We start from the raw sequence: 27708 nt of genomic DNA on the forward strand, positions 1-27708 counted from the left end.
TATTGCATGAGTCGCGGTATAATGTTAAATGGATGTTAAAACTGCACAAGACAATAATACAGAACCCAAAGACACAGAAAGAAAGTCAAGAGTATGTTATTCATGAAATTGTGCTTGCCGAATAAATAGATTGCATTGATTGCTCACAGTATGGAACAGATATTGTTCAAATCTTCCAGTTTTCTGATATCGCTAAATTGTACAGTTCATATTTTAATAGCAACTCAGAGTTGTCATGGAAGGAATGATTAATACAAAGCTTTTGAAAATTTTGATACTAGCTGCCTTAGATGATATGCAAGCACATATTCTCCTGATTTTCAACAAATATGCTGGGGACGTTTTGAAACAGGCTATGTCTTAAATGTCGTGACGATGAAGCTTTAGGCATCATCATAGCCAAATCAACTGGAATACTAGCAGTTCAAACAGTCTCAATGATTGGCCTAACTAGAATCATTCTTACTAAGGAAACTAATGTCTATGGAACTGGTTCATGATGACAACTGTTATATCCATGTAAAGCTGTTCATATCAAGCCTATCTCTTCGAACTGTTTTAAATGGTCTGGCTATGATGATGCCTTAAGTTACACGCTTTTAATATGTGGCCTGTTTTAGAGTCTCACTTATACCGCCTTTCAAGATCAGGAGAGCAAATCTGCCTTGTTTGAGTGCTCACTGGTCTGTTTTGGCAGCTAGTTTTCGATTCTTTAGATGCATTGTATCAATGTCACCTTCCATGACAACTCCAAGTTGTTCAATGTGCTTACTATATTGTTTTAGCGCGATCGGCAAGCTTGAAGATTGGAACACTATCTGTTCCAGACCATGTGCTGTCTGTGTGTTCTATCATTTCAGCAAACATAATTCAGTGGATAACAAAATCCTTGCTTTCTTTCTATGTATATATATTCTACCTACTTGTCATGTTAAGCATGGTACTTAGCCTCTTGTGATATCACATCTTCAGCACCACTTTGATTGGCTAGGAGAACAGTGTCGTGTAGTACAAGATCTTAGTCATGTACTCTTTCATTGATCATAAATGACGATGCATCATGGAGATCGTCAAATATATCATTACAAAAAAACAAAACTGCTTTTTATTTTTCTTGTTAATCCAGCACAACTTCGGGACGACTGGTTATTTTACTTGATCTTTTGTAATGTTTCTTCATCGGAGACATGTTAATCTTCAATTTTGTTTTTCATTAAGAAATATTTTAAGATCTGAATTTTTTTTTCGACAGGATTTGTGCCATTTTGTCTTGTGATTCTTGAGTGTTTCTGCAGTTCCATTGCCTACATGCAACTGTTCCTAATTGAGCGATGGGAGGAAGCAATTCAATGTGCAACATCTTTGTATACATTTAAGGACTGATTACCAGCTCCAATGTCTATGGCTGGTCTCTTTAATATCTGCTTGGCATTGTAAATTTAAACGTGTCCTTACAATTTAGTTTTTTTGTTCATTATGTTATCAGATATCAATATCTACAATTTTAATCCTTTTCGACAAAGTTTGGTCAAACATTATATTATATTTATGTAAATTCTGTGGTAAAATAAATACTTAGGCAAAACTGTTAGTAAAATAAGTTTTGGATCAGATAGCTCTATTTCGTAAACATTTGCCTTTTTCATTCAAGAGGGCCTCAAGTACTTCAATATCTGAAGTCCTCAGATGATAGTCTTTGTCATTTGTGATGAATATACCAATTGGTAAAGCCATTTATTTTTCACGAATTTGTAAAACTGTTTTTTATCAATTTATTAAAAAATGCTGCCAAAAGATGATCATTTTTGATTATCTGAAATGTGTCCATAGTTGCAAAAGTTTGCCTTTGCCCATGACTAAAAGACTGCAAATTTTGATGCTAAAACTACCAACTGAAAAATTGTTTCACACAACGACTGGACTATATGCGAACCCTTCTGGATATGATATAATAGACAGAGACAGATATTGTGTAGTTTTACAAAACATGTATAGCTCATTCATTGTGTGATATTTTATTAACTTCAATTGAGAACATTATAACATATGATATCCTGATGACATTACATGTATGATGTGATACTCATTATGTCTGCCATGGAGGTTTTATGAAAATTGTTTTTAAATAAACAATATCAACCAAATGATTTCTTGTCACCGAATTATGAACTTTTAGATCTATCTGGTTTGGTATTTAAGATTTTTCAAAACCCAAAATTGGTTAAATTTCAATGAATTTTGTTCCACAAGACAATTGAAATAAGCGTTGTCACTCTTTTAACCAGATTTCATGTCAATATCTGTAATAATATAATGTTCATGAATTTTTAAAGTAGTTAATGCAAATTAAACGTCAGCCATCTTAAAAATGGCCGCCTTTCCCGCTAATTTCATTTTTCAGAATGGGTACATAGCTGGAAATGAATTCCATGACCTATACTTCTTTTGCGCTAAATTTGGTACTTTTACCACAATCTGAGCAATTTTGCTTAAAATCCAAACAAATCGACTGGATTTAAAAAAGAAAACCTATAAGTCAGTATGGATAGTAACAATCATGTCATATGTAAATGTGCATGGTAAAAGACAAAAAGAAAATCAGATGTCAACATGGATAGTATAGCGGTTTATATACTACTGTTGCCTTTATACAATAGCAAAAATTGTTAATTCTTATGTCAGCAGGAATAGTATACAATCTAGAAAATACATACGTCTGCATGGAAGATAATAAAAATGGCAAAAAGAAAATACATAAGTCAGCATGAAAAGTAAAAGGCAAAGTTAAAATATCAATATGCTATTTGATATAAGAAGATGTGGTATGAGTGCCAATGAGACAACTCTCCCTTTAAGTCACAATTAGTAAAAATTAATCCATTATAGGTCAAAGTATGGCCGTCAACATGGAGACTTGGCTCACACAGAACAGGAAGCTAATAAGGGCCTCATAAATGACTAGTGCTAACCCATCTATAATACTAAAATTACGAGGTCCAGTTTGTCAGCCGTCATCACGTAAAAACGACGAATCAAAGAATTCAACTTTATATACAACTAATATAGTACAAAGGTGTAGATTAAAAATTACACCACTCCAGGCCCTTTTGTTTTCCACGTAATTAATATTGCCAATAATTAGGAAGTTCCGGGTCGAGTCCGATACCAATACCAATAGTATAATCACCTGTTACCTATTACCTTATCTGTACGTTCCGCATCTGACAGGCGCACCACCAAACGGTGTATTCAGGATTACTATGCTATATACACGGGTCATAATCACAGGGTTGACACTACTAAATTGTCAAATTGTTACCTATTGTAGTATTTAAATCCGTAAGACTTTCTAAGATAACAATACGAATACTAAAAATATGGACTAAAAATAAGTTTCAATTTGTTAGCGGGCATGACGTAAAACAGCGAACTAAAGAATTCAACTTTATTTATAACTAATATAGGACAATGCTGTTGATTAAAAAATAATCCATTCCAGGATCTTTTGTTTTCCAAATAATTAATATTACCAATAATTGATAAGTTCCAGTTCGACGGGTTCAAACAGAAAGATTTGAAAGCAGAGAAAATTGTGTATCTTATAATCGGCATGACTTTATTAGATTACAGTACTAATAGTAAGATAAGGCTTACGCATAGTTATATACTTTAATTCAGTCACGGACCCGCGATATGACGGGTGTGTTCTAGTTTAAACAGAAAAACCAACAGTCTAAGTTATATGAAAAAAAATAGTAACAAGGAACCTCTATGAATCACATCAACAAATGACAACCACTGAACAACAGGTTTCTGACTTAGGGCAGGTACAACAAAATGTAAGTATACATGGTAAAAACAAATGAGTATACATATTAAAAACAAACGGGTATACATAGTAAAAACAAATGAAAATCTGTACGTCAGCATTGAACATAAGCATGGATATTTTAGGCAAAGTAAAGATCCATAGGTCAGCATAGATAGTAAATGGCATGCATATTCTATTGTGCTTCTGAGTCCAACATTTTATAAAATCTAACTCAGTAAATAAAATCCCAAAACTGATATGTAAATTTTGTTCAGTACTGAATTTGAAAACTACAGTGAAGACAATGTTCGTTCATATCAAGAAAATCTGTCCATTCTTCTTAATTTCTTCTCTTTTCAAACTGACCAAATAACCACTCGTGTTGAAACCTAGAATAAAAATAATAATCTTATGCAACTTCCTGAATGAATTCGGACTTGATAAATTGAAAATGTTTAGAATGATGAATAAAAAAAATGGTCGAGATAGATCAATCTATATATGTGGTAAATGTTAAACTTTTTTCTTTTCTGATAATTGACCAAAAAAAAAGCTTTAATATTGGCCACCTTTAATGCACATACAAGCCATTTTATACAATCTTACTCAGCAAATAAGTGCCAAAAACTGATATGTAAATTTTGCTCAGTAATGAATTTGAAAACTACAGTGAAGACAATGTTCGTTCATATCAAGAAAATCTGTCCATTCTTCTTAATTTTGTTGTTGATGACCGGTCTGATTGTTTTTGAGCAAGACTGAGCTTTAAGTGTTGTCTATTTCCATATTTTGTTATTGATACTTTTGTTTCCTTTTTGCTGTCTTGGCCTGGAATGGCCATTCCCATTCCTGGCATACATTTTAAATTGATTTGAGTGTTCAAATTTAAAGGACGGATTTCGTCTAGTATATGAAACCAAACTGTGCTTTGAAACGGAACAGTTGAAGACAAAATCGGTTAAGAAATTGAAACGCATTTACAAAAGATCTGAAATACTTCATCGTCACAATAAGATCTATGTTATTATTGAGGCAAAACAATCTGGATTAAAATCAGAAAATTAAGAAGTTGAATTGGTCCAGTTTTTATCAACTCCAGTTTTGGTACGTAGACCAGGGGTTGTTTGTTGTGGTCTGACTGTTGCAACGTTATGTTATGTTTTTTATACATATTTTCAAACTATCCGTTATATGTGTACTTGTGATAGACTGTTGCAATAATCTCAATGCCCCTCAATTTGAAGAAAAAATCTTTAAATTGCTGAAGTTTTTACTTACTCTTTTTGTGCATGTTTTACGCCAAAAACTTCAGCAATATGATAAAAACCCATAGATTTTCAATTTCAACTTTCCTGTTACCTGAAATTATAGACGTCATACAGATTAAGATTAATCAGATTAAGGTTATTGGAAGGTTATGTTAATCAGTTACTCACAATAAAATTTCTGAATATGGATAAATATAATGACGGTTATGAAAGCTTAATGTTATCAATATAAATTGTAAAAACTGTTGTAAAGTTATACCTTATCGACAAGTACCTGCATGTAAAGTAAATGATAACTCAACTTTGATTAAAAAAAGACCATTCTATTGTCACTTTATTTTGTTTGCTTAATTTTCTTCTTAAATCTCAATTCTTGAATGTGTATCATTCTTCAAATTGATTTGAATGACAGTACTTTTAGTATTATCGCAGTTTGTTCTCTTGCAATATTCCTATTTTGTTATTACCAACTTGGAGGTTTATTTTAACTTACCAAAATTTTGGCAGTTTTTGGTATGGTTTGAACATGTTGAAAAGTCCATGATTGCAAAATCTGTAGATCCGACAGTGCAGTTAATGTTTAATGTTTTAAGGCACTTTGAGCCAATGCTTTCTTCAATTGTTACGTCTGCAGAGTAAAATACACCAGCATGATGCGGTCTTATTTTAATGGACTTGGCCAAGAACTTCTCCTGGAAGATTCAATGAACTATAGTTTAGCGTTTTCAACATGTAATAAAAGGGCTATGGGGAGTGTATGGGTTGTTTTGATTGTTTTTACCCTGAAACATTACGGAATATACAAATTTTAAGTTATTTGACATATATATAACTATTATGACTTTAAAATAAATTATTAGTTTCTAGAACTTGACTGAAATATGAACACCACCACATATTCGGGTTCTTTTTTCTATGTTATATATCTTCCGGTATTAATAATGAGAAGACTTTCTAGAGTTGGGATGGTTTATTACCGGAGAATAAAAAAATATGTCTCAGACTGTCTGGAAATTGTCATTTGACCAAGACCCCATTTTTGTGGTTCATTGGTCAATCTTAAGTTTTCCTGGTTTAGTTTTCTTAGATACTATATGTAATAGGTCAACTATATGTATTGTAAGATGTACATGTCTGTCTGGCAGTGTTTATCTAACAGTGACCTCATTTTCACGATGCGTTAATCAATGTTAATTATGTATTCCTGGTTAAGTTTGTTTCTAAAGTTAGATATGCAATAGGTCAACTATATTTAAAGCATATTTAGTGTATGGAATAATTGTAAGGTGTACAACATGTATTTTTTGTTTGAATTATCTGACCTGGACCTCATTTTCCTGGATCATATTAAGTTTATGTGATAGTTGTGGGCTACCAACATAAATTTAATGGTAAATAAAGAAGGCGAGACATGTAGCGTGTGCACTCTTGTTGAATATAAGATAGTATATCACATGCAAATAAATTTTTGCGTCTGACACGGTTTTCTGAATTTAGCTTTTTAAAGAAGCTTGAACTTAAACATTGAAATCCTGGGCTGCATAAATATGCTGCAACGTTTAAAGCTTAATGGTAAAAAGGGACTTCCAATGAATAGCAAAATTTTTATAAATTCAACTCTGACGGTATTTTTGGGTATGCTTTCAACATAGTCTCCAAATTTTAAATTGATACAATATGGGTGTGTAAAATTTATCAAGATTTGAAAATGACACATTGCAGACGATTTATATAAGTATATATAGTAGATACATATATATACTTATATAAATCGTCTGCAATGTGTCATTTTCAAATCTCTATATACGGAGTATATATAGTAGATACATATATACTCCGTATTTAAAGGAACGGCGCCCAGTGTTTCAAACAGCACAGTACATGTGCCAGCAGGGTTAAATTACAAATAATGCTTCAAAATGTTCGATATCTTGCTTACGTTATATATATTGTTTAATTTTGTCTATTAAAAGAAGGGTATATAACTTTAATATAGAATTTGTAATAATTACATCAGGAGGAAATATTCCTTATCAAAAGCACAATGAATTTACATTATATGAAGATTGTTTAAAAAAGAAAAGATAACACTAAAGATTTATTATTCTTCTTTTTGATATTATGGAATGGAATTGCTTAAAGTCTCTGATAGTAGCTTGGCGTAAGTAAATGATTCATCTTACCATTTTGTTTGTTTAAAATGTATATATTTTATGCGCTTCCTCAGATAATATAGCATGATACACTTACATTGTAAACTGCTTTGCACTGTGGTATAGGGTATATTAAGGGAAACTTGATCAGCACTTCTAATTTTTCTGCTGTTACATGGCATGTTCTTGTCATAGTTTCGCTTACTGGATGCACTGTAAAATATTGAAGAAACTTTAAAAAAAATGTACAAATAACATATTTTTAACATTTTGTCAAAGGATTTTCAGTATTAAATTTCTAATAAAGTTCTTCAATAAAGGCATGTGTATACTTAAATTGAACGTAAATAGTTTGTGTTCAACTTGATGTTTATATGATGTCAACATCTAATCTGATTCTGATAAACAATAAGGGGAAGCATTGTGTTTAATACCGTACGTAACATCGTTTGACGTTTTTATTTTACAACGTACGAAAATTAAATGGTCGATGAATAAAAGTTCCAAATGAAAATATATGTTATGGGATATTATTTCCACTGGACAAAATATTACAGTCTATGTTCCAAACGAAATAAATGGTATAGATTATTTGTTCCGATAGCACTACATATTATGACATTGCTTATGACTAATTTTCCAGTGGAACTTCTGTTGGCTGGAACATATAATATTATACGTTGACAATGTTACGGAACAATTTCTACCTTAATTGAAAGCATACTTCCTCGGTATAACCCTAGCTGCGAAAACGTAGCTCTTTGTCCTTTGATTTGTTTTTGCCATAGGTCTGCAAATATCAAAAATCATCAAAAGGACCTTAAGAGCTACGTTTTCGCAGCTAGGTATAACCAGAACATAATGAGTTATAGTTCATTTGATTTTAATTTAGCCACCCCTGTGGTTATAAATTAGATATGGATATTGTTCCGCTCTCAAACTTAAAAAGCAGATAGAGACAAAGAAGTAACAGTGGTTTACCGATTTTCAAATATCCTATATTAATTAAGAAGTAAAAAAATGTTGGGACTTCAAAAAATGCGAGTCGGTTGAAAAAAAATGCTGCTATACATGCACAACCCACCGTTTAAATCTAAGTAAGGAATTCTACTTTTTTTATACATTGTACATTCTGTTATCATAATTTCAAACAAGCAACACGAAGATCGCTACTAGTACCATTCACAGTGTTCTATATCCTCAGAGTTCAGCTTTTACTTGGTCTTATAGGCGATAGTCGGGGTCTGTTTTTTTTTTTTGAATTGTAATAAAGCCATCTTGTTTTCACATTATTTTTGTTTTTGAGTTATTCTTCAATAAATTTTTTATTTTCAATACTATAACATTATGAACAACATGAACTGACGGTTCGTGAATTCGCAAAGTCGCAGGGTGAGACAGGGTACCCATTCTTCAAATTGTTACTTATCTGATACATTATCATCGGATATAACTCATCAAATAATGTTATCATGAATAACAAGACGGTGTTATTAGTGGAACAAACAAAAGGCTTTAGGTTCCTCCCTGCTGTGCTATATATATATATATTTGGAAATTACAAACATTTCTCTCTTGAACTTTTGCTATCAACTTACTATAGCTGTTGATTATTATGTATAGATTAATCTACTTAACAAAGCTAGCATAAATTCGACCCACAATGTTGGAACTTAGTTGACACAATTTGAATCCAACTTTATAAAACAGATGATAATACAAGAATATATTATCAACTACATACACAGTATACCTACTCTCAAATTTAGCCATGTTGATTGTCAAATTAGAGTGCCTTTTGTTAAAGCCATACACACACAGATACTCTTTATTGAGATCGGAATACTGGAAATTCAATATTTGTAGAGCAAATCCATTGACTGTCAATCTTTCTCTGTATTTGGTAGAATTTATTGATTTGTTGTTAGAAATTAAAATATAATGTTCTGTTTCCCATTTTCTAGTTTTGCTTGTGTTTAAATGTTCATCGACTTTACAGAATAATTCTACAGTTTTAGAAAATATCGCCGGTGAGGTATTGACGAACCAATTTTGCAAACTGTTGCTGAAAAGAGAAAAAAAAAGGTTTACTTAGCTACATAAAGTTGATTGAAATGCAGTTACCAGTAAACGTAAGAATAATAATAATTTTGTGCCGTTAGTTTTTCTCAAAATTTCTCAAAAAAAAAAGTCCAAAAAAAATCAGTGCAGTGATTATTTGTTTTACAATTTTTGCCGGATCTTATGCATTTTCATTCGTAAAATTGATCTATACATTGAAATGACCAAACTTAAACATTAGTGATCCTAATGTCTAGAACCTTTCTACACATATTGAGATTTATTGTCAATTTTTTTTAATTTCACTGTTGTTTTTGTCAATTGGGATGAATATCAAATCGCTTAATACTCGTCTAAAGTAATTTTGAGATTTTCATATAATGTATATTTTACTGAAAAAAGTTTATGGAAACTATCATATTCTGTAGGTGTCAGATTACCGACCCACTCTCTCCAATTTAGAACGTATGTAGAAGCAGCCCTTCTCTGACACAAAATAGTGCTATTGATGTCATTGCTTACTTAAACTTACCATCACATTTGCAGAAATAAAACTTTTGGTGCTAGAGAAATATATTTGAATCACTTTGAGCCAAAATACGAGTTTGCATTAAACATTGAGGATACATTATCTTCATGGTATACTAATTTAAGATACTGTGAAGACAAGGGGTTATTTTTAGTGGTACTTGTGTTACGAAGGTCAGTTCTCTCTTATAAATCTTTAAAGGAAGGTTGACAATCGTGAAGTGATAAACTATTCAGTTTGAATTATTCTATAGACTATTTATACTTTTGTCAATTATTAAATTAAAGAGTAAAAATTATCTAATATAAAATTAAGACGGCCAGTATCAAATAGTATAATTTCTTCTTAAACTTTGCCAAACGCTAGATTATATTATGCTATTTCAAAAAAATAATAAAAGGTATAGGTCACGGGTCATTTTTAAAGCTGAAAGCTTTGGAAATTATTTTTTTCGGGATTATGCTTGAAAATAACCTAACGTATCAATAAGAAGAACTTCTTAGTAATAGATTTCTTGAAATAAAATAGTAATAAAAAAACATCCGAGAAGATAGCTTGATTTATATTGTTCTTTCAGAAAAAAAAAATTATTTTGTGATACAAAAAAAAAGAATAGTTTTGTTAACTGTACATTCTTTTATCAAATATTTATAACTGAGCTACCTCCCCTTAACGGCTACTAGTATATTGGGAAAAAACTAAATAACACGAACATTAAACTTGAGGGGTAATAAAAAAGGTTAAATAGTGTTAATGATAAGATAATTTTCTTCAGTTCATTGAACATTTTTCTATTGAATTATATTATTTACTCAAAATTTGCATATTTCATTAAAGAAGATTTTGCTAGTTCACAACCCAAGATTTTGGAAAACCCTAATCTACATTTAGAACTATGTGATTAGAAGCTAAACTAAATGATAGAACTGTCAAATAGAATCATGTCTGACAAATTCCTCTTAGACATCATTGTACAAAGGCATCATGTCTGACAAATTCCTCTTAGGCATCATTGTATAAAGGTATTAGACAATGATGCCTAAGAGGAATTTGTCAGACATGATGCCGTTATACAATGATGCCTAAGAGAAATTTGTCAGACTTGATGCCTTGATACAATGATGCCTATGAGGAATTTGTCAGACATGATGCCTTGATACAATGATGACTAAGAGGAATCTTTCAGACATATTGCCTTTATAAAATGATGCTTAGAGGGATCTGCCAGACATATTGTCTTTATACATTGATGCCTAAGAGGAATCTGTCGGAAATGGGGAATGTGCCAAAGAGACAACAACCCGACCATAGAAAAAAACAACAGCAGAAGGTCACCAACAGGTCTTCAATGAAGCGAGAAATTCCCGCACCTGGAGGCGTCCTTCAACTGGCCCCTAAACAAATATATACTAGTTCAGTGATAATGAACGCCATACTAATTTCCAATTTATACAATGATGCCTTTATACAATGATACCTAAGAGGAATTTGTCAGACATGATGCCTTGATACAATGATGACTAAGAGGAATCTTTCAGACATATTGCCTTTATACAATGATGCTTAGAGGAATCTGCCAGACATATTGTCTTTATACATTGATGCCTAAGAGGAATCTGTCAGACATGATGCCTTTAAACAATGATGCCCACCAGGAATCTTTTAGACATGTTGCCTTTATACAATGATGCCTAAGGGGAATCTGCCAGACATGATGTCTTCATACATTGATGCCTAAGAGGAATCTGCCAGACATGATTCCTGAATACAATGATGCCTGAGAGGAATCTGCCAGACAGGATGTCTTTTTACAATGATGCCTAATAGGAATTTATCGGACATGATGCCTTTATTCAATGATACCTCAGAGGAATTTGTCAGACATTATGCCTTAAAATAAAGCTGCCTATGAGGAATTTGTCAGACATGATGGCTTAATACAATGATGTATAAAAGGAATCTGCCAGACATTATGCCTTTATACAATGATGCCTTAGAAGAATTTGTCAGACATGATGTCTTAGTACAATGATGTATAAAAGGAATCTACCAGACGTAATGCCTTTATACAATGATGCATAACAGTGATCTGTCAGACATGATTATTCAATGTATCTATCCATAAAGAGAGAGATCTATGTATGATAAAGACTAAATTAAAGGGCTAGATTGATAGGTTTACGGTGAAGGCATCTTCTATTATACCACATTGCCTCACATTCTCATTAAGAAAAAAATCACACACCTAATTAAATGGGCATTTAAAAAGTCAGAATGTGAATATATATGTTCAAACTCTATTAGGTCATTTTTTAGTGGCACTAAACAAAAAAACTATGTCAATTGGACATGCTTTGATACTATATATATATACTCAATTTTATGATGCCTTTCTACAATGATGTATAAGAGGAATTCATTAGTGGATATGCCTTTATACATTGATGCCTAAGAGGAATTTATCAAACATAATGCCTTTATACAATGATGCGTAAGAGGAATTTGTCAGACATGATGCCTTTGTACAATGAGACATAACAGGAATTTGTCAGACATGATGCCTTTAAACAATGATGCATAAGAGGAATTTGTAAGACAAGATGGCTTACAATAATGATGCCTAAGAGGGATTTGTCAGACATGATGCTTTTATACAATGATGACTAAGAGGAATTTGACGGACATGATGCCTTTATACAATGATGACTTAGAGGAATTTGACAGACATGATGCCTTTCTACAATGATTGTTAAGAGGAATCTGCCAGACATAATGCTTTTATACAATGATGCCTATGAGGAATCTGCCAGACATGATGGGTTAATACAATGATGTATACGAGGAATTTGTCAGACATGATGCCTTTATACAATGATGCCTAAGAGAAATTTGTCAGACATGATGCCTTAATACAATGATGTATACGAGGAATTTGTCAGACATGATGCCTTTATACAATGATGCCTAAGAGGAATTTGTCAGACATGATGCCATAAGAAAATGATGTATAAGAGGAATTTGTCAAACATGATGCCTTTAAACAATGATGTATACGAGGAATTTGACAGACATGATGTCTTTGTACAAGGATGCTTAAAAGAAATTTGTCAGACATGAGGCCTTAAAAAATTATACCTCCGAGGAATTTGTCAGACAATATGCCTTAAAATAAAGATACCTATGAGGAATTTGTCAGACATGATGGCTTAATACAATGAGGTATAAAAGGAATCTGCCAGAAATGATGCCTTTATACAATGATGCCTTAAAAGAATTTGTCAGACATGATGTCTTAATAGAATGATGTATAAAAGGAATCTGCCAGACGTGATGCCTTTATACAATGATGTATAAGAGGAACTTGTTAGAGGAGATGCCTATATACATTGATGCCTAAGAGGAATTTATCAGACATAATGCCTTTATACAATGATGCAGAAGAGGAATTTGTCAGACATGAAGCCTTTATACAATGATGTATAAGATGAATTTGTCAGACATGATGCCTTTATACAATGATGCGTAAGAGAAATTTTTCAGACATAATTCTTTCATACAATGATATCTACGAGGAATCTTTCAGACATATTGCCTTTATACAATGATATCTACGAGGAATCTTTCAGACATATTGCCTTTATACAATGATGACTCAGAGGAATCTGTCAGACATGATGCCTTTATACAATGATGTCTAAGAGGAATTTGACAGACATGATGCCTTTTTACAATGATGTCTAAGAAAATTTGTCAGACATAATTCCCTAATACAATGATGCCTAAGAGGAATTTGTCAGAAATGATGCCTTTATACAATGATGACTAAGTGGAATTTGTCAGAAATGCTGCCTTAATACAATGATGCCTCAGAGAAATATGTCAGACATGATGCCTTTCAACAATGATGTATAAGAGGAATCTGCCAGACATGATGCCTTTATACAATGATGCCTAAGAGATATTTGTCAAACATGATGCCTTAACACAATGATGTATACGAGGAATTTGTCAGACATGATGCATTTATACAATGATGCCTAAGAGCTATTTGTCAGACATGATGCCTTGAGAAAATGATGCCTAAGAGCTATTTGTCAGACATGATGCCTTAAGAAAATGATGTATAAGTGGAATTTGTCAGAAATGATGCCTTTAAATAATGATGTATAAGAGGAATTTGTCAGACTTGATGTCTTTATACAAGGATGTCTGAAGGAATTTGTGAGACATGATGCCTTTATACAATGATGACTAAGAGAAATTTGACAGACATGATGCCTTTATACAATGATGACTAAAAAGAATCTGTCAGACATGATGTCATAATACAATGATGTATAAGAGGAATTTGACAGACATGATGCCTTTATACAATGATGTCTTAGAGAATTTGTCAGACATGATGCCTTAATACAATGATACCTAAGAGGAATTTGTCAAACATGATGGCTTAATAAAATGATACCTAAATGGAATTTATCAGACATGATGCCTTTATACAATGATGCCTTTCTACAATGAAGCCTAAGAGGAATTTGTCAGACATATTGCTTTTATACAAAGATGCATAACAGGAGTTTGTCAGACATGATGTCTTTATACAAGGATGCTTAAGAGGAATTTGTCAGACATGAGGCCTTAATAAAATGATGCCTTGGGTTTGGCATACACTATTCCTTAATACAATGATGTAAAGTTCCTGTCCTTAATATTGATATTCCGTTATATAGTTAAATATGATTCACAGAAAAGTTTTGATTTACATCAATAGAATAAGACAGCAAAGTTAAGACAAATTAGCTAGAAATAATCTACAGGGTTTCAAACAGTTGTGGGATACGATATTATCAACATACGGCAAACATGTCTGTAATAATTTATTACCACTTGAGGCCACATTTTAGAAAAAAATGTCATCATCTGTAAGATATAACGGGTACAATGGACGAATCTCTTAACTAACAACAACACTTTGGTTTAAATGGATGTATGTCCTTTATACATCAATACTCTGAAAATTATAGAATCGACTAGTCGTTACTGTATACGTGAAACCTTATCTCCAAACTGACTTTCTTGTCCCGAAAGACGAAACTGTATTTTCCGCATCCAACTACTTACAGATTGACGGTTCTAATAAAGAAAAACATATTTTACCAAGATTTTCTTGGGGGATCTCGAAATCTTTTTTTTCGAATGAACCGTAAAAGCATTTGTCTTGACTGTTTTTTTTTTTATTACATCGACATTATTAAAACAAACTGTATGCTATCTGATAATCTCAAAGATTTTCTAGATGTTTAGATTAGATTCAATAATCTTACATGACAGATATCCTAACTTAACAATATAAAACTGACCCAAATTTTCTTTCCGAAAAGTAGCCATAGTCAAATCTAATTTGCTCCTCTGAATCTATTCCTATTTAACAATCGTTTGGGAAAAATCTGAAGTCACAGGGATAAAAAATAACGGTGTCTTTAAGTATCTAAAAGGTCGAAAGAAAGATCATACTAGAATACAGATATAGTGATGCAAAGTTGATATTACAATCCTACAATATTATTTCTGATGAACACAAGGCTTACTCTTTACCATTCAAAAGCATATCATCTGTATAAATGTGTTTACCGGTAGTAAAAACGTCCTACAATTTCAGTTATAAAGGATTAAAGGTAATAAAAAAAACCCACATCAAGACAATTCAACTATTTTGCTTAGTGAAATCAAATACAAAAAGCGTGTCGGACGCTCAAAATGAATAAAGTTCTATTTTCATTTCTTTGTTTTTCAAGTTGTCAGCATTATTCCATACTCTATCTATTGCAAACAAGAATAAACATAAGAACAGAATGTCATTGAAGGCATCTAATAAACGCACTTTCAAATATATGTTTTCATTAACAGAATATTTGCCAAAAAAACTAATCGAAAATTAAAAAAATGCTTGAAAATAGAATATGTGCTATAACAATTTGAAAACATTTATTGAACTTAACCATGTTAACATAAAAGAAAGTCTGAAAAGTAATTGAAAGTTTAAGAAATATTACAAACAGATCGAAAAACAGATAAACATAATCAAACAATATGATGCTATAACAGAAAACAATCAAGTTATAAAGAGATTTACTACCTATGAAATCTCAGAGTAATTTCAATTGTAGTAGTTGTATATTACTACAAAAAAGAACTAAATACATACAAATGCAGGTGAAGAACAACAGGGCAACTGAAACAGAGCACTATAATGGGCAAACGCAGATTAGGAGAAAATATCATTAGATCAAAATGATACAAATAAAACAAGTGAATTTATCAAAGCTATAACAGCACTAAAATGCACGAAGCAGCAAGCTTGTAATACATCGTTTACACATATAGGGGTGGACTATGAATATGGGAACGCAACCACAAATATCAATAGACTGTGTAGTTTGTGACCTTTTGCTGCACTAATTAGTTAAGTTTGATAAAAAAAAATGAATAAGATCAATATACATACATGAGACGCGTTACCATGAACACACCTACATTAAAAGACTTTTCTCACAACTTATATATAAAAATAAAAATCTAAAACAAAGTCCAAAATCAATGAAAAAGTCAAAAGTCTTATACTTGCTAGTTTAAATTAATATAAAGTTTCATTTAGTTGGTGGCATTTTTAAAGGTTAACCGTTTTTGCTGGTATCCATTGTAACAGCGACCATTTCAAAAGTATTAATGTTAGATACCAAATTGGCACATTTGCTTTGCGGGGGGGGGGGGGGGGGGACACACCATCAAAGTTTTACTGGGTTTGACATATAAATTTTAAGAGAGGAAATGCTTATTTAAGATTTTTTTGGGAGCATTTTGACATTATTTGCATTGTTTCCTTGGTAATAGTAGCCAATTTGAAAATTCGAAAGTCACAATCAATATCTACATATGTCAGTCATCATTTCTGTGAAGTTTCGTTAAGTTTAGAGCAATTTGATTTGTTTTGATATTTTTGATGTAGTTTCCCTTGCAACGCAGTTATTCCGATGATTGTCAAAATCAACTAAACCTAAATACAGCAGTCATCTACATTGGGTAAAAATTAAATGATTTAAAGTTCAGGCATTTTCAAATAATTCACCAAACGCCACAATTAGTTTCTACTGTCTTTTCTATTATGGTTTAATAGTAATTATAAAAAAGAACATGTGATATGATTGCCAATGACACAACTCTCCACAAGCGACCCAATGGCACTAACATTACCAACTATAGGTCATCGTACGGCCTACACAAATGAGTAAAGCCCATACCGTAAATTAAGATATAAAAGGCCTCGAATTCACAAATTTAAAACAATTCAAACGAGAAAACTAACGCTCCAATTAATGTACCAAACAACGAACGAAAAACAAATATGTAAAACAGCAACACATGACAACCACTGAATTACAGGCTCCTGACTTCGGAGAGGCACAAACATACAGAATGTGGCAGGTTTAAACATGTTAGGAGGATCACAACTCTCTCCTAACACGGGAGAGTGATGTAACAGTAAAAATCAGTTGAAAATATCTACTTCCCTGTTGTTCCTTAGATTTATTTTTTTTAACCTTTTTTTGGTTTCCATGATAACAGCAGCCATCTTATAGGGCCAAAAACTCCACTGCATCTCGAAAGTTACTGCTCCTCCCTATTTTGAACAATCTTAAAGAATGTTTCTATTGGCTCTGACAAAACACCCATACAACATGGGTAGAAGTATAAAAATAATAATACTAAAAAGGAGACGGCGGAAAGCAATGTATCACCCGATAATGTCGATCGGGTGATATGAATATACTTTGTAGATCAAAAATGCAGGGATAGATTCGTCGTAATGAACAAATAAACACAATTAACATCTTAAGAATACAAAGAGAAAAAAACATAAGTAATAAAACAGGCCCTCTCAGACAACCTGTTATTGAAACGCCTTCATGAACAGACATTCAAAACGAAAGATATAATGTCAAGCAAATTTAGACTAGAAATAGAAAGTAGATATTTTAGAATAAATACATCCATTGGAAATGAATTAACAAAGAACCAAGCTTCGATAATTAAACCACAAAAAGTTTAGAAATGAAGCCAGTACCATACAATAATTGCAGAAAGTGGCGTATCAATCCGAACGCAAAACATGATAGAAGCACAATGAAAAACAAAAAAGTAACAATCCGGATAATTGTATTCTCCGCCAATGCACCCATAACTCTCACAGATATTAAATGAAATGCCCAAATAAGAGTTAATGTCTCGAATAGTGCCACCACATTATGGTGTACACAATTGGAACACAACCATGTTTGTTATTTTATATAGATCATTGACCAACATCCCAAACTAAATTTGTATGGTTTTCCATTAAATGGTCAACATAACCAACCCATTGGATATAAAGTGTACCTATTTTTTTATAACAAAATGATGTAGGCTGCACAATTAAATTGACACCAACACAGGATAACTCCCCATCCTTCGGCACAACTTATGTACTACAAGCAGGATTATAGGCAACAGACACAACCCAAGAAGGAACAACGAAAGAGTCATTACGTACATAATAACCAATAATAATACTAGTAGTTGTCACAAATGCAAAAAATCAGCAACAAATGAAAAGTGGAAAAGCAAAGAAGCATAGAAGGAAATAAGTAACACTTTCACAACAGCTTTCAGAAAGCTTTCAAAAGTAACGTTCTTGAAATATATAGAATGATACATGGCAAATTCCGTATCGCATGCTGTATCATCACAAGAAACCATTATCAGTCCGGGGTACGGAGGTCCCGAAGTCTGATATTGGTCGAGTGGTGATACAACAGTACTCATATATGTCATATTAAAATTATACCTCATCCTGACTTGTGGTGACAAATTTAACTTACCTTTAATTGCATGAGAGAATAATGGTTTTCTGGAGGTTAGTAGTACAAACACAGGTATTTCTGCTCTGAACGAAAGGGCATTTGAGCACTCCTATTTCAATTGATATACTTTTTTTCATTATTCGAAAACAAAAATCAACAAAGGTCTTACATAGGTCCCATGTCCGGGAACTTTCATATTTTACTTATTGACAAAGTTACAGGTATGCGTAGGAACTGTTTTGTTTAAAATATGTATTACTTTCTTAGTTATTCTTTCTTAAATAAAATTCAATAAATCAATAAAAGTTCATATAATGCTCTCATCTCGTCCATTATTATATACATACCCTTCATACAATGCATCTGATTCTAAACTGAACTCGTAATAAAAGACAATATCAAAATCGGTTTAAAAAAAGAACTACATTGATACGCATATCTCGTTGTATGAAGGGATAAATCATACTTTAAACAGATAAATAAACTCATCATAGATACCAGGACTAAATTTAGTATATACGCCAGACGCGCGTTTCGTCTACAAAAGACTCGAGCTCATCAGTGACGCTCGAATCCAAAAAAGTTAAAAAGGCCAAATAAAGTACACCATTCTCTGATTCAAAGTTAAGTTCTAAGACTGACATTATAATTATACTTGAGTATTTTAATGACAACACATTTGTTGTTTTTTTGTAATGTGTTTATTGGCAAAAACTACATATATAATTAATTATAGTAAGTAAGCCCATAGAACATCAGCAAAATCGAGACAAGTACATATAGTGGATATTTTGAATCATTCGACAAACGTATAAGTCAATAATTATAATGTTAAAAAAGAAGTTCTAAACACGAGACAACACATGTGTTGGGTTTAGAAGACAAAGAACAGATAATCGGTACACAAAAACGAACCCATTGTACTCCTCTGCTTGTTAATTTATTTTTTCAAAAAGTGGCGAAATATACCAGAAGAAGATTTAAACTCATAAATCGGAAATAAACTGACAAAGCCATGGTTAAAAGAAAAAAAAGATAAACAATAATATGAAGTGTCAGGGATCAATTTTGAAAACTAAAGGAGAAGTTTCTTAGACAACTTTCATCAGTTTTGTTGAAAAAATAGTTCCCAAATTTCGGAAAAAATATTAAAAGTTAATTAAAAATAATTCCATGATAGCAAATGCATCACTTCAACATTGTGTAATGTTCCTGGAACTGGGTTGTAAACTGTTATAAGGAGTTGATTACAAAAAACTTCTTCCCTCTTTTAACAATTTTGGTGGAAATTGAAAAATGACTACTTCATTTCCTTGATAGAGGATTTCTGCTCCCAAAGAAGCTCTAAAACCAAGAGTTCCAAGTGGTAAAGTTTAAATCATATTTTCGAAAATTTTACGGACGCAATTACGAGTTGGTAGACCTCTATTGAATATCTATTTCATAAATAACGAAAAATATGTTTCAATCATCGTATCCTTTCCTAATTTTCCTCAAATGTGATCAACCGAACTAAACTTATCATCGAGTTTGTACTTACATGAGTAATACGACGGTATCCACATCGGAAAAGGATATGCCTACCTATCTGTAGAAACTTAAATAATCATCAATTTTTGGAGGATTTTATGTATTTTTATGTTGTGTATTGTGTTCTGTTACTGTTGTTTTTACTTTGAAATGGGATTGTAAGTTTATTTTCGATTTATAAGTTTGAATATCCCATTGGTATTGTGTGCCTCTCTTTCGAAAGACTGACTAAATGAGAATAGAAATCTTAAAACAATTTCATCAATAGCAGGTGCACTTCTTCAACATAACATGAAAACTTTCTGTGAAGTTTCAGGGATCTTGGTTGAAAACTCTGGAGAGGTTGATAACACAAAACATGTATCTTCTTACATGAATTTTGTTGTAAGAATGAACAAATTCTCAAGTCTTAAAAAATAAAAATTACAATATGAAAAAAAATTTATGCTATCAGGTGTACAACTGCAACATATGTGTTATTTTTCTTAACATTTTCTAGAGAACTTGGTTGAAGACTGTAGGATGAGTTTTGTTTTTATTGCTTATATAGATGACGTTAGTACTTTAGAAAGATGTGCTGGGGAGTATTAGGCAGACCCTGATAAACATCACCGTGTTCATGACCATTATAAAAATAGTTGGGTACCAATATGTCCTGTACCAAGTTACGAATATGGCAGTTGTTATCAATTAGTCCGTTTCTATGTATGTCAGCGTTTGCTTTGTTGCAGTTCTGTGTTTCTGTTGTTACTTTGTTTTCCTCTAATATTTTATGTAGTTTTTTTGCTTAAAAAAATTGGAACAGCGGCTATCTGTTGACTTTATTTATCAAGTATTGTGTATGAAGGTTCGGTATTTCTTTGTTTTGTTGTTTTCTCAAAAGAATATTGAACAGACATAAATAATGGTCACGGGAGTATATGTTCAATTTTCTGTGGGAAACTGAATGATAGAAAATGTTATGTCTGCATCTATCAATATAAATATGGAACAAATGAATAAGAGTAGTTTTCTTGTTTCTGTTATGTCAGTCAAACACAGCCGGAGGTAAATAGTTTATAGTTTTAGATTAACATGATTGTTTCATCTATAAATAAGATAAAATGCAAGTAATGTTCTGATGCATGATTGATTTGAAACCAAACAACATTGCCTCTGTTAGTTCACAAATTCCAATTGAAACAACGAAATGTGCAACATACCTTGCAAGTAAAGGAGAAAACCAAATCACAAATAAAAGTTTTCCTATCTTTGCCATATTTTAAATCAATAGGTATAAAATAGATAAAGTTATACGATAAATTCAGTCAAGCTTCCATGTTTGCTTTTGTCACTTCCTGTTAATTTGCACATGCTCACTACCTGTTGATTTGCACATGCTCAAGTCCTACATACGGATATTAGCAGATTAATCCGAGGATTGCCGATTTACATTTTCGTATTACGCGACGTCCAACAGTACAAAAAAAAAAACGGAGTCTGTTGCTGTGCGCATGTGACCCATTCACATGATTTTCCCAACTGCAATATTTCTTATATGTATGTAATACAACACCAAAATGAAACCAATAAGTTTTTTTAATAAGTCCTACTAATTAGAAAATATTATTAATAAGTCCTACTAATTAGAAAATATTATTAAGACTTGATCAGTACTAGTTTAAATGAACAGATTCATAAGTCATATTGGTAGACTTACCTTTCTTTGCAAACTTCTTTTCCATTTTTCAAATACGATCACATATTCCATTTTGAGCAACTTCAGCTATTTCTGAACTGTTAGAGACAGTTCAATGACTGAAAGTTAAACAAAGAATTAATATTCAATGATACAATGTGTAAACATCACACGATCGCACTTTTACATTAAGTTATGTTTGACATTTATTCTAAATTACAAATATATTTCGTCGTCTTATCAGTTATTTAAATTGACTGTTAAGATTTTAACTTTTAATTTTCAGTGAATAAAATAAATATCTTTATGTCACTGAAAACAACAAAGTCATTTTGGTCATGCTCCTATTGTAACACATACTGAGTAAAATTATTGTCCCAAACTGTATTTACTTCTCGAATACCTGTGTATGAGTGTGTCGGGTAGAATTATCAAATGATTAAAAATGTCACGTTTGTCAAGAATATTATATTTGGCAATGTGCCAATATAAATGAAAGGTTACCAGTGTAAAATACTGGGTAGATTTTATCAAATGATCGACATAATATAGACTTAGTCAGGTTGGCAGGAAGCCAATATTATACAAACCTTAATATATATGTATCAAATATCTTTCTTTTGTTATAACTACTCAATAAATTCCTCTTGGCTAGGGACAATCTAACTAAGACTATTACGGGGTTGACAATATTAACAAATATTTACAACGTCATATAATATATATTTAGTTTTTAAAACTATATCATGTAAGTAATACTTTAATGCATTTCAAAAAATTAAAAAATCATCACGAAGATTTAATTTTGTTGGAACTGAGCCATATATACACTGATAAATGCTTATATTTCAAGCACATTCATATATAATATATATATATATAAAAAGACATATATTAGCACAGGGTATTACCAATAATTATAAATAAACAGCACATTTAATATTTAAAAAAGAAATTGGATCACTATCTGATAACCTGAAAAATAACATTCTAAGTCAGCAAACATTTGGTATATTGCAGGGTAGGGTTGGTGGGGTTGTGATTTTTTAGGGGAAAACAGTGTGTTTCTCTTGGGAGTACATAATTTGACTTATCACTGCAGAGAAAAAAAGTTTGTTTTTAAATAATGGAGAAAAAAATTTATCGCCGAATTTAAAACATGAAGAAAAAAAATTACAGACTGAAAAAGAAAGAACTCTGACTGAAAAGTGTCATGGGAGTATAAGGTTTGTTTCTATCATTAAATTATTAGATCGCATGCTTAGTTGCATAAAATGTATATAGTAACACTATCCGTATAAAAAATCTATGATTTATAATATCTGCAACCCAATAACAATCTACCTAGTAATTCGACCATACTCAATATGAAGTTGCATGCATGTAGTTATAGGGGGAGAGTTGAGATCTCACACAGCATGTTTAACCCCGCCATATTTTTGCGCCTGTCCCAAGTTAGGAGCTTCTGGCCCTTGTTAGTCTTGTATGCTTGTTTAAGAAGTGTACATGGAATTTGCTATTTTGGATTCTAGCCGGAAAAAACGCACTCACCGTCTTTTCTTCTGCAGGTACACATTGTTTTTAATATTTAAGTATTAAACCTTTTCCGATATATTTATTATCGAAGCCATTTCATATAAAAATGGTGGACATTTCACCAGCTCCATCAGAATCCAAAACATTTGTTACATGTATGATGAGCTCTAGGAATATTCCACGACAGGAAACAAAACAGCAGAAACCAATCCCTCCCATAACCTACACTTAAAGCCATGCTGTCTATGTGAAAGATGTTATGCAGTATTGAGATGACAAAAAAAAGTTTTGAACAGATAGATTTGTTTTTGATTGGCACTGGAAAGAATTATTAGTCATTTCGGCTCAATGTAAAACACGATTTTCCCAAGATACAGGTTATGACAAAATGACGCATTTTGTATGGATTATACAGGAAAGAACATTATTATGTGATAAGAAGCTAGACTAAATGATAGAATTGTTAAATACAATACGGGAAGATAGCTTTAAGAATATCAAAAGAAAAGACGGTGAGTGCGTTTTTTTCCGACTAGAATCCAAAATAGCAAATTCCATGTACATTCCTTTAAAAATGCAGTATTTCAGAGTAGCCACACCTTAAATTGACAATTTTAACATTCAAAATCAAGCTAAAATGAAAAATGATTACTATTTATAGGTTATAATCTTATGAATTTGTTCTTTTAAATGCAAATTCACATTTGTTAACTGCATTCCTGCATCAAATTTTGCTAACTTGTTTAAAATCTGAACCGTAGATTCTCTGTTTTCCACAATCCAAGATGGCGAAAGACAACCATACCACCTTAAGAGGATACTGCCTACTTCTTTTCCTTCTGTCTAAGAAATCTTTGCAGGAAGTCAGCCTCATATGAATAAAGAAACAAGTCGGCAAGAAGAGAGAAACGGTTCGCTTCCAAGGGAATGCCGATTGTTTGTTGAAAAACACGTCATTAAAACAAATACGATGTCAATCAAGAAATCAAGTATCAGAGATTTTTTTTGTTTGAATTAGGATGATTATCAACAAAGAATGATCTATTTAGAGTGACTATCAACAAAGAATGATTTATACCCCCCTTGAGCCAAGATACTTGTATCAACGTTGGCCATTATTTTTTATGAAACAAATCAAGACCAACTCTTTAAATTTGTCTTTTAGTTTTGAGTGGGGAACACCTATGTAAAGGGTAGAATGTCAAATATTAAAAAACTATTGCATGATAAAAAAAAGTCTTAGATTTTAAGCTCGATCCTTGAAATATTTATAGATTATCGTTGATCATCTCAACGAGATTGATTTTCTCGCTTGAGCCGGTACGGCCAAAGCGAGAAAAGCAATCGAGTTGAGATGACCAATGATAATCTGTTTGACGCTATTTTACCTTTGACGACGTTGTCAATTTCATGTCAATTTCATAAGCAACGCCATGTGCCTCCTTGGTTTCTAGCGATAATTTTCCATCTCAAGCGAGTAACATGATATGAAAAATTATCACAAAAAAGATCAAAGGAAAAATGCATTAAATAGCGAAAATTTAGTATCTACATCTGATTCATAGCACCTCTATAATATGTAGTGTCCCAATAACATTAAAGCCCGGCTGTTAATTTTTAAAAAAGAGGTTTCGTGGAGCACTTCGAAGACCCAGAAACGTACCGTTGTTTGTAAGGACATTTATGAAGCTTATGTATCAAATACAGTGAAGAACCATCCAGGTTGAAATTTCAATGACTGTTTAGTTGGAATATTCAGTGGTTATAATGAGTAGGTACTTGTACACTTTGCACTTTTATATCCCTCAGAAAAGGTTGTGAGAAAATGATTCAAAGATGTATTCTAAAAAGGAGCTGATATTATTAACTCTCACTCAACAAAGAGGTGTCTGGATGCATTATTTAATCATGTGTATCATATCTTCGATAAATTTTGCTCCTCAATAGAAATTAAAGTTTTAAAAAATGTACAACGACAAATCTATGTGACGTATACAGTCCACCACACAGCCCTCTATTTTTCGCTCTTTTAGAGCGCTCTTCCATCTGGTATTAAATGTCAGATAAGCGAGTATTTTCTAAGTACTTGTCACTTTCAATTAAATATATTATTTTTTAAATTTTTATCTGTAAAAAGTTAAACTATGTACAAGATGGAGTTATACGATTCCCAACAATGTAAACACTACCTGACTACAGTTTTGTCGTAGATGAAGATTTCACATTATGAATAAATAGCTGCACCAATTTTTTAATGTCATATTAGAAATTTATGAAAATCAAAAGGGAGCTTACATTAATGAAAATTAACAATTCACTAAAGTTCCATGAGAATTGCTGAAAGCATTTTTGAGTTACTGTCTGAAAACTGGAAAATCCCCTTTTTTAATAAATTTTAATTATTGATTTTATAGTCTGGACGTGCTGATTCGAATAGGGTAGGAGGTGCTTAAGTCAATACAAAATAAGATTGGTTTCCGCAAAGCACACATCATTAAAGAGTAACTGCAAAGTGTAATCAGCTCAGAATTGGAATGTTGTTTCTCAGATGACTAAATAATAAAATAACAGTTACTGTACATTTGATCTGACATATTATGGATCATTATTAAGAGATGTGTGTGTGGAGGCGGAGGAGATTCTGCTAGAGCCTTAGTGAAATTTACTAAAAGAATAAATTGTGAATCCTTATTTATAGATTTCCAATTCATTACTAAATTTAAATGAAACTTTTAACTTAATTTTTCAACCCCCTTTTTTCATCTTTATTTTATTAACTTGAATTGTGTGATACATGTAAAGTGCAAAATAACTGATAAGATGAATTTTAAAAATGCCAATTGTCATGTATTTTTGAATGTAAAATTTTATCTATTTGAAAATGTTCTTATTTGTCATAACTTGTTTAAATGTTTATACCAAACAGCTACTTTCTGTTAATTTCTTTTTCATCATCACAAAAAGTCATGAAATTATTAATTCTTTTATCTATATTATACACCTGAAATTATATTTCATGTTCTGCACAAAAACAATACCATTTATGTGTACACAAGTTTTATCACAAAGGATGCAGAAACTATCACTGAAGCTAGCAAGATATTTGAACCGACCAAACCTGTGTAATGATAATTTTACTGATAAACTTTCAAATTTGATAAATTTCATTTAATGAATTTTGACAGCCACTTAGATTTTATGTTGTTTTTATCTAAACACTAGTTTTGTTAAACTTTTCCATTTGAGGGCTGTGTGTAGGACTGTATAAAATTTTCTGACGTCAGACACACAAATCAATGAATGTGTTCGAAGATAGATGTTTTTGTGTTCTGTTAAATTGTTCCTTTTAAAATTGTTATACGATGATGACTGATGTACCCATATTTTGACAATTTTATTTATTGTGTCTGTTTAGTTAAAGCATCAGTGTAAATATAACGGAATTTGATGAGATTGTCATCAAAGTGAGAGGGTTAGCGCTATAAAACCAGGTTAAATCCACCATTTTCTACATTTGAAAATGCCTGTTCCAAGTCAGGAATAAAACAGTTCTTGTCCATTCGTTTTTGATGCGTTTTGTTTTTTGATTTTGCCATGTGATTATGGACTTTCCGAATTGATTTTCCTCTAACTTCAGTATTTTTGATTTTTGAGCTGTATGTGCACAATGTACGATAAAGATTATGTTGTAGGGTACTTTATAAAAGTTGACACACTCAATTACAACAAAAATGATCTTAGATGAATGTTATGTAATTATTTGATAAAAATTCCACTTGCAAATATTATAAAATGATAAAATTGGCAATTTAAGGGGAGTTACTCTGAAATAGTGAATTTTTTTAAGGAATGTACATGGAATTTGCTATTTTGGATTCTAGCCGGAAAAAACGCACTCACCGTCTTTTCTTCTGCAGGTACACATTGTTTTTAATATTTAAGTATGTAAACCTTTTTCCGATATATTTATCATCGAAGCCATTTCATATAAAAATGGTGGACATTTCACCAGCTCCATCAGAATCCAAAACATTTGTTACATGTATGATGAGTACTAGGAATATCCCACGACAGGAAATGAACTTACAAAACAGCAAAAACCAATCCCTCCCCTAACCTACACTTAAAGCCATGCTGTCTATGTGAAAGATGTAATGCAGTAGTGAGATGACAAAAAAAAAGTTTTGAATAGATAGATTTGTTTTTGATTGGCCCTGGAAAAAAATATTAGTCATTTCGGCTCAA

The 27708-nt window shown here is 31.9% G+C and overlaps 1 protein-coding gene across 2 annotated transcripts; it reads right to left on the reverse strand.

Annotated features, from left to right (window-relative positions):
- Positions 1–1999: 1999 nt before the first annotated feature.
- Positions 2000–22063, reverse strand: LOC143047899 (uncharacterized). Of its 2 annotated transcripts, none has more exons than XR_012969689.1 (6): positions 21452–21549; positions 8990–9297; positions 7330–7445; positions 5573–5771; positions 5090–5170; positions 2000–4200 (listed from the first exon to the last, which is right to left on the reverse strand). XR_012969689.1 is itself a non-coding variant. In XM_076221236.1 (6 exons), the coding sequence occupies exons 2-5, from the start codon at positions 9003–9005 to the stop codon at positions 5106–5108; spliced, it is 396 nt and encodes a 131-aa protein (XP_076077351.1). In that variant the 5' UTR covers positions 9006–9297; positions 21949–22063; the 3' UTR covers positions 2000–4200; positions 5090–5105. The 2 variants fall into 2 exon arrangements, 1 of the variants encoding a protein (XP_076077351.1); XM_076221236.1 differs by lacking the exon at positions 21452–21549 and adding an exon at positions 21949–22063.
- Between the last annotated feature and the right edge of the window lie 5645 nt (positions 22064–27708).

This window comes from Mytilus galloprovincialis, chromosome 10, assembly GCF_965363235.1.
Source record: "Mytilus galloprovincialis chromosome 10, xbMytGall1.hap1.1, whole genome shotgun sequence".
NCBI lineage: Eukaryota > Metazoa > Mollusca > Bivalvia > Mytilida > Mytilidae > Mytilus > Mytilus galloprovincialis.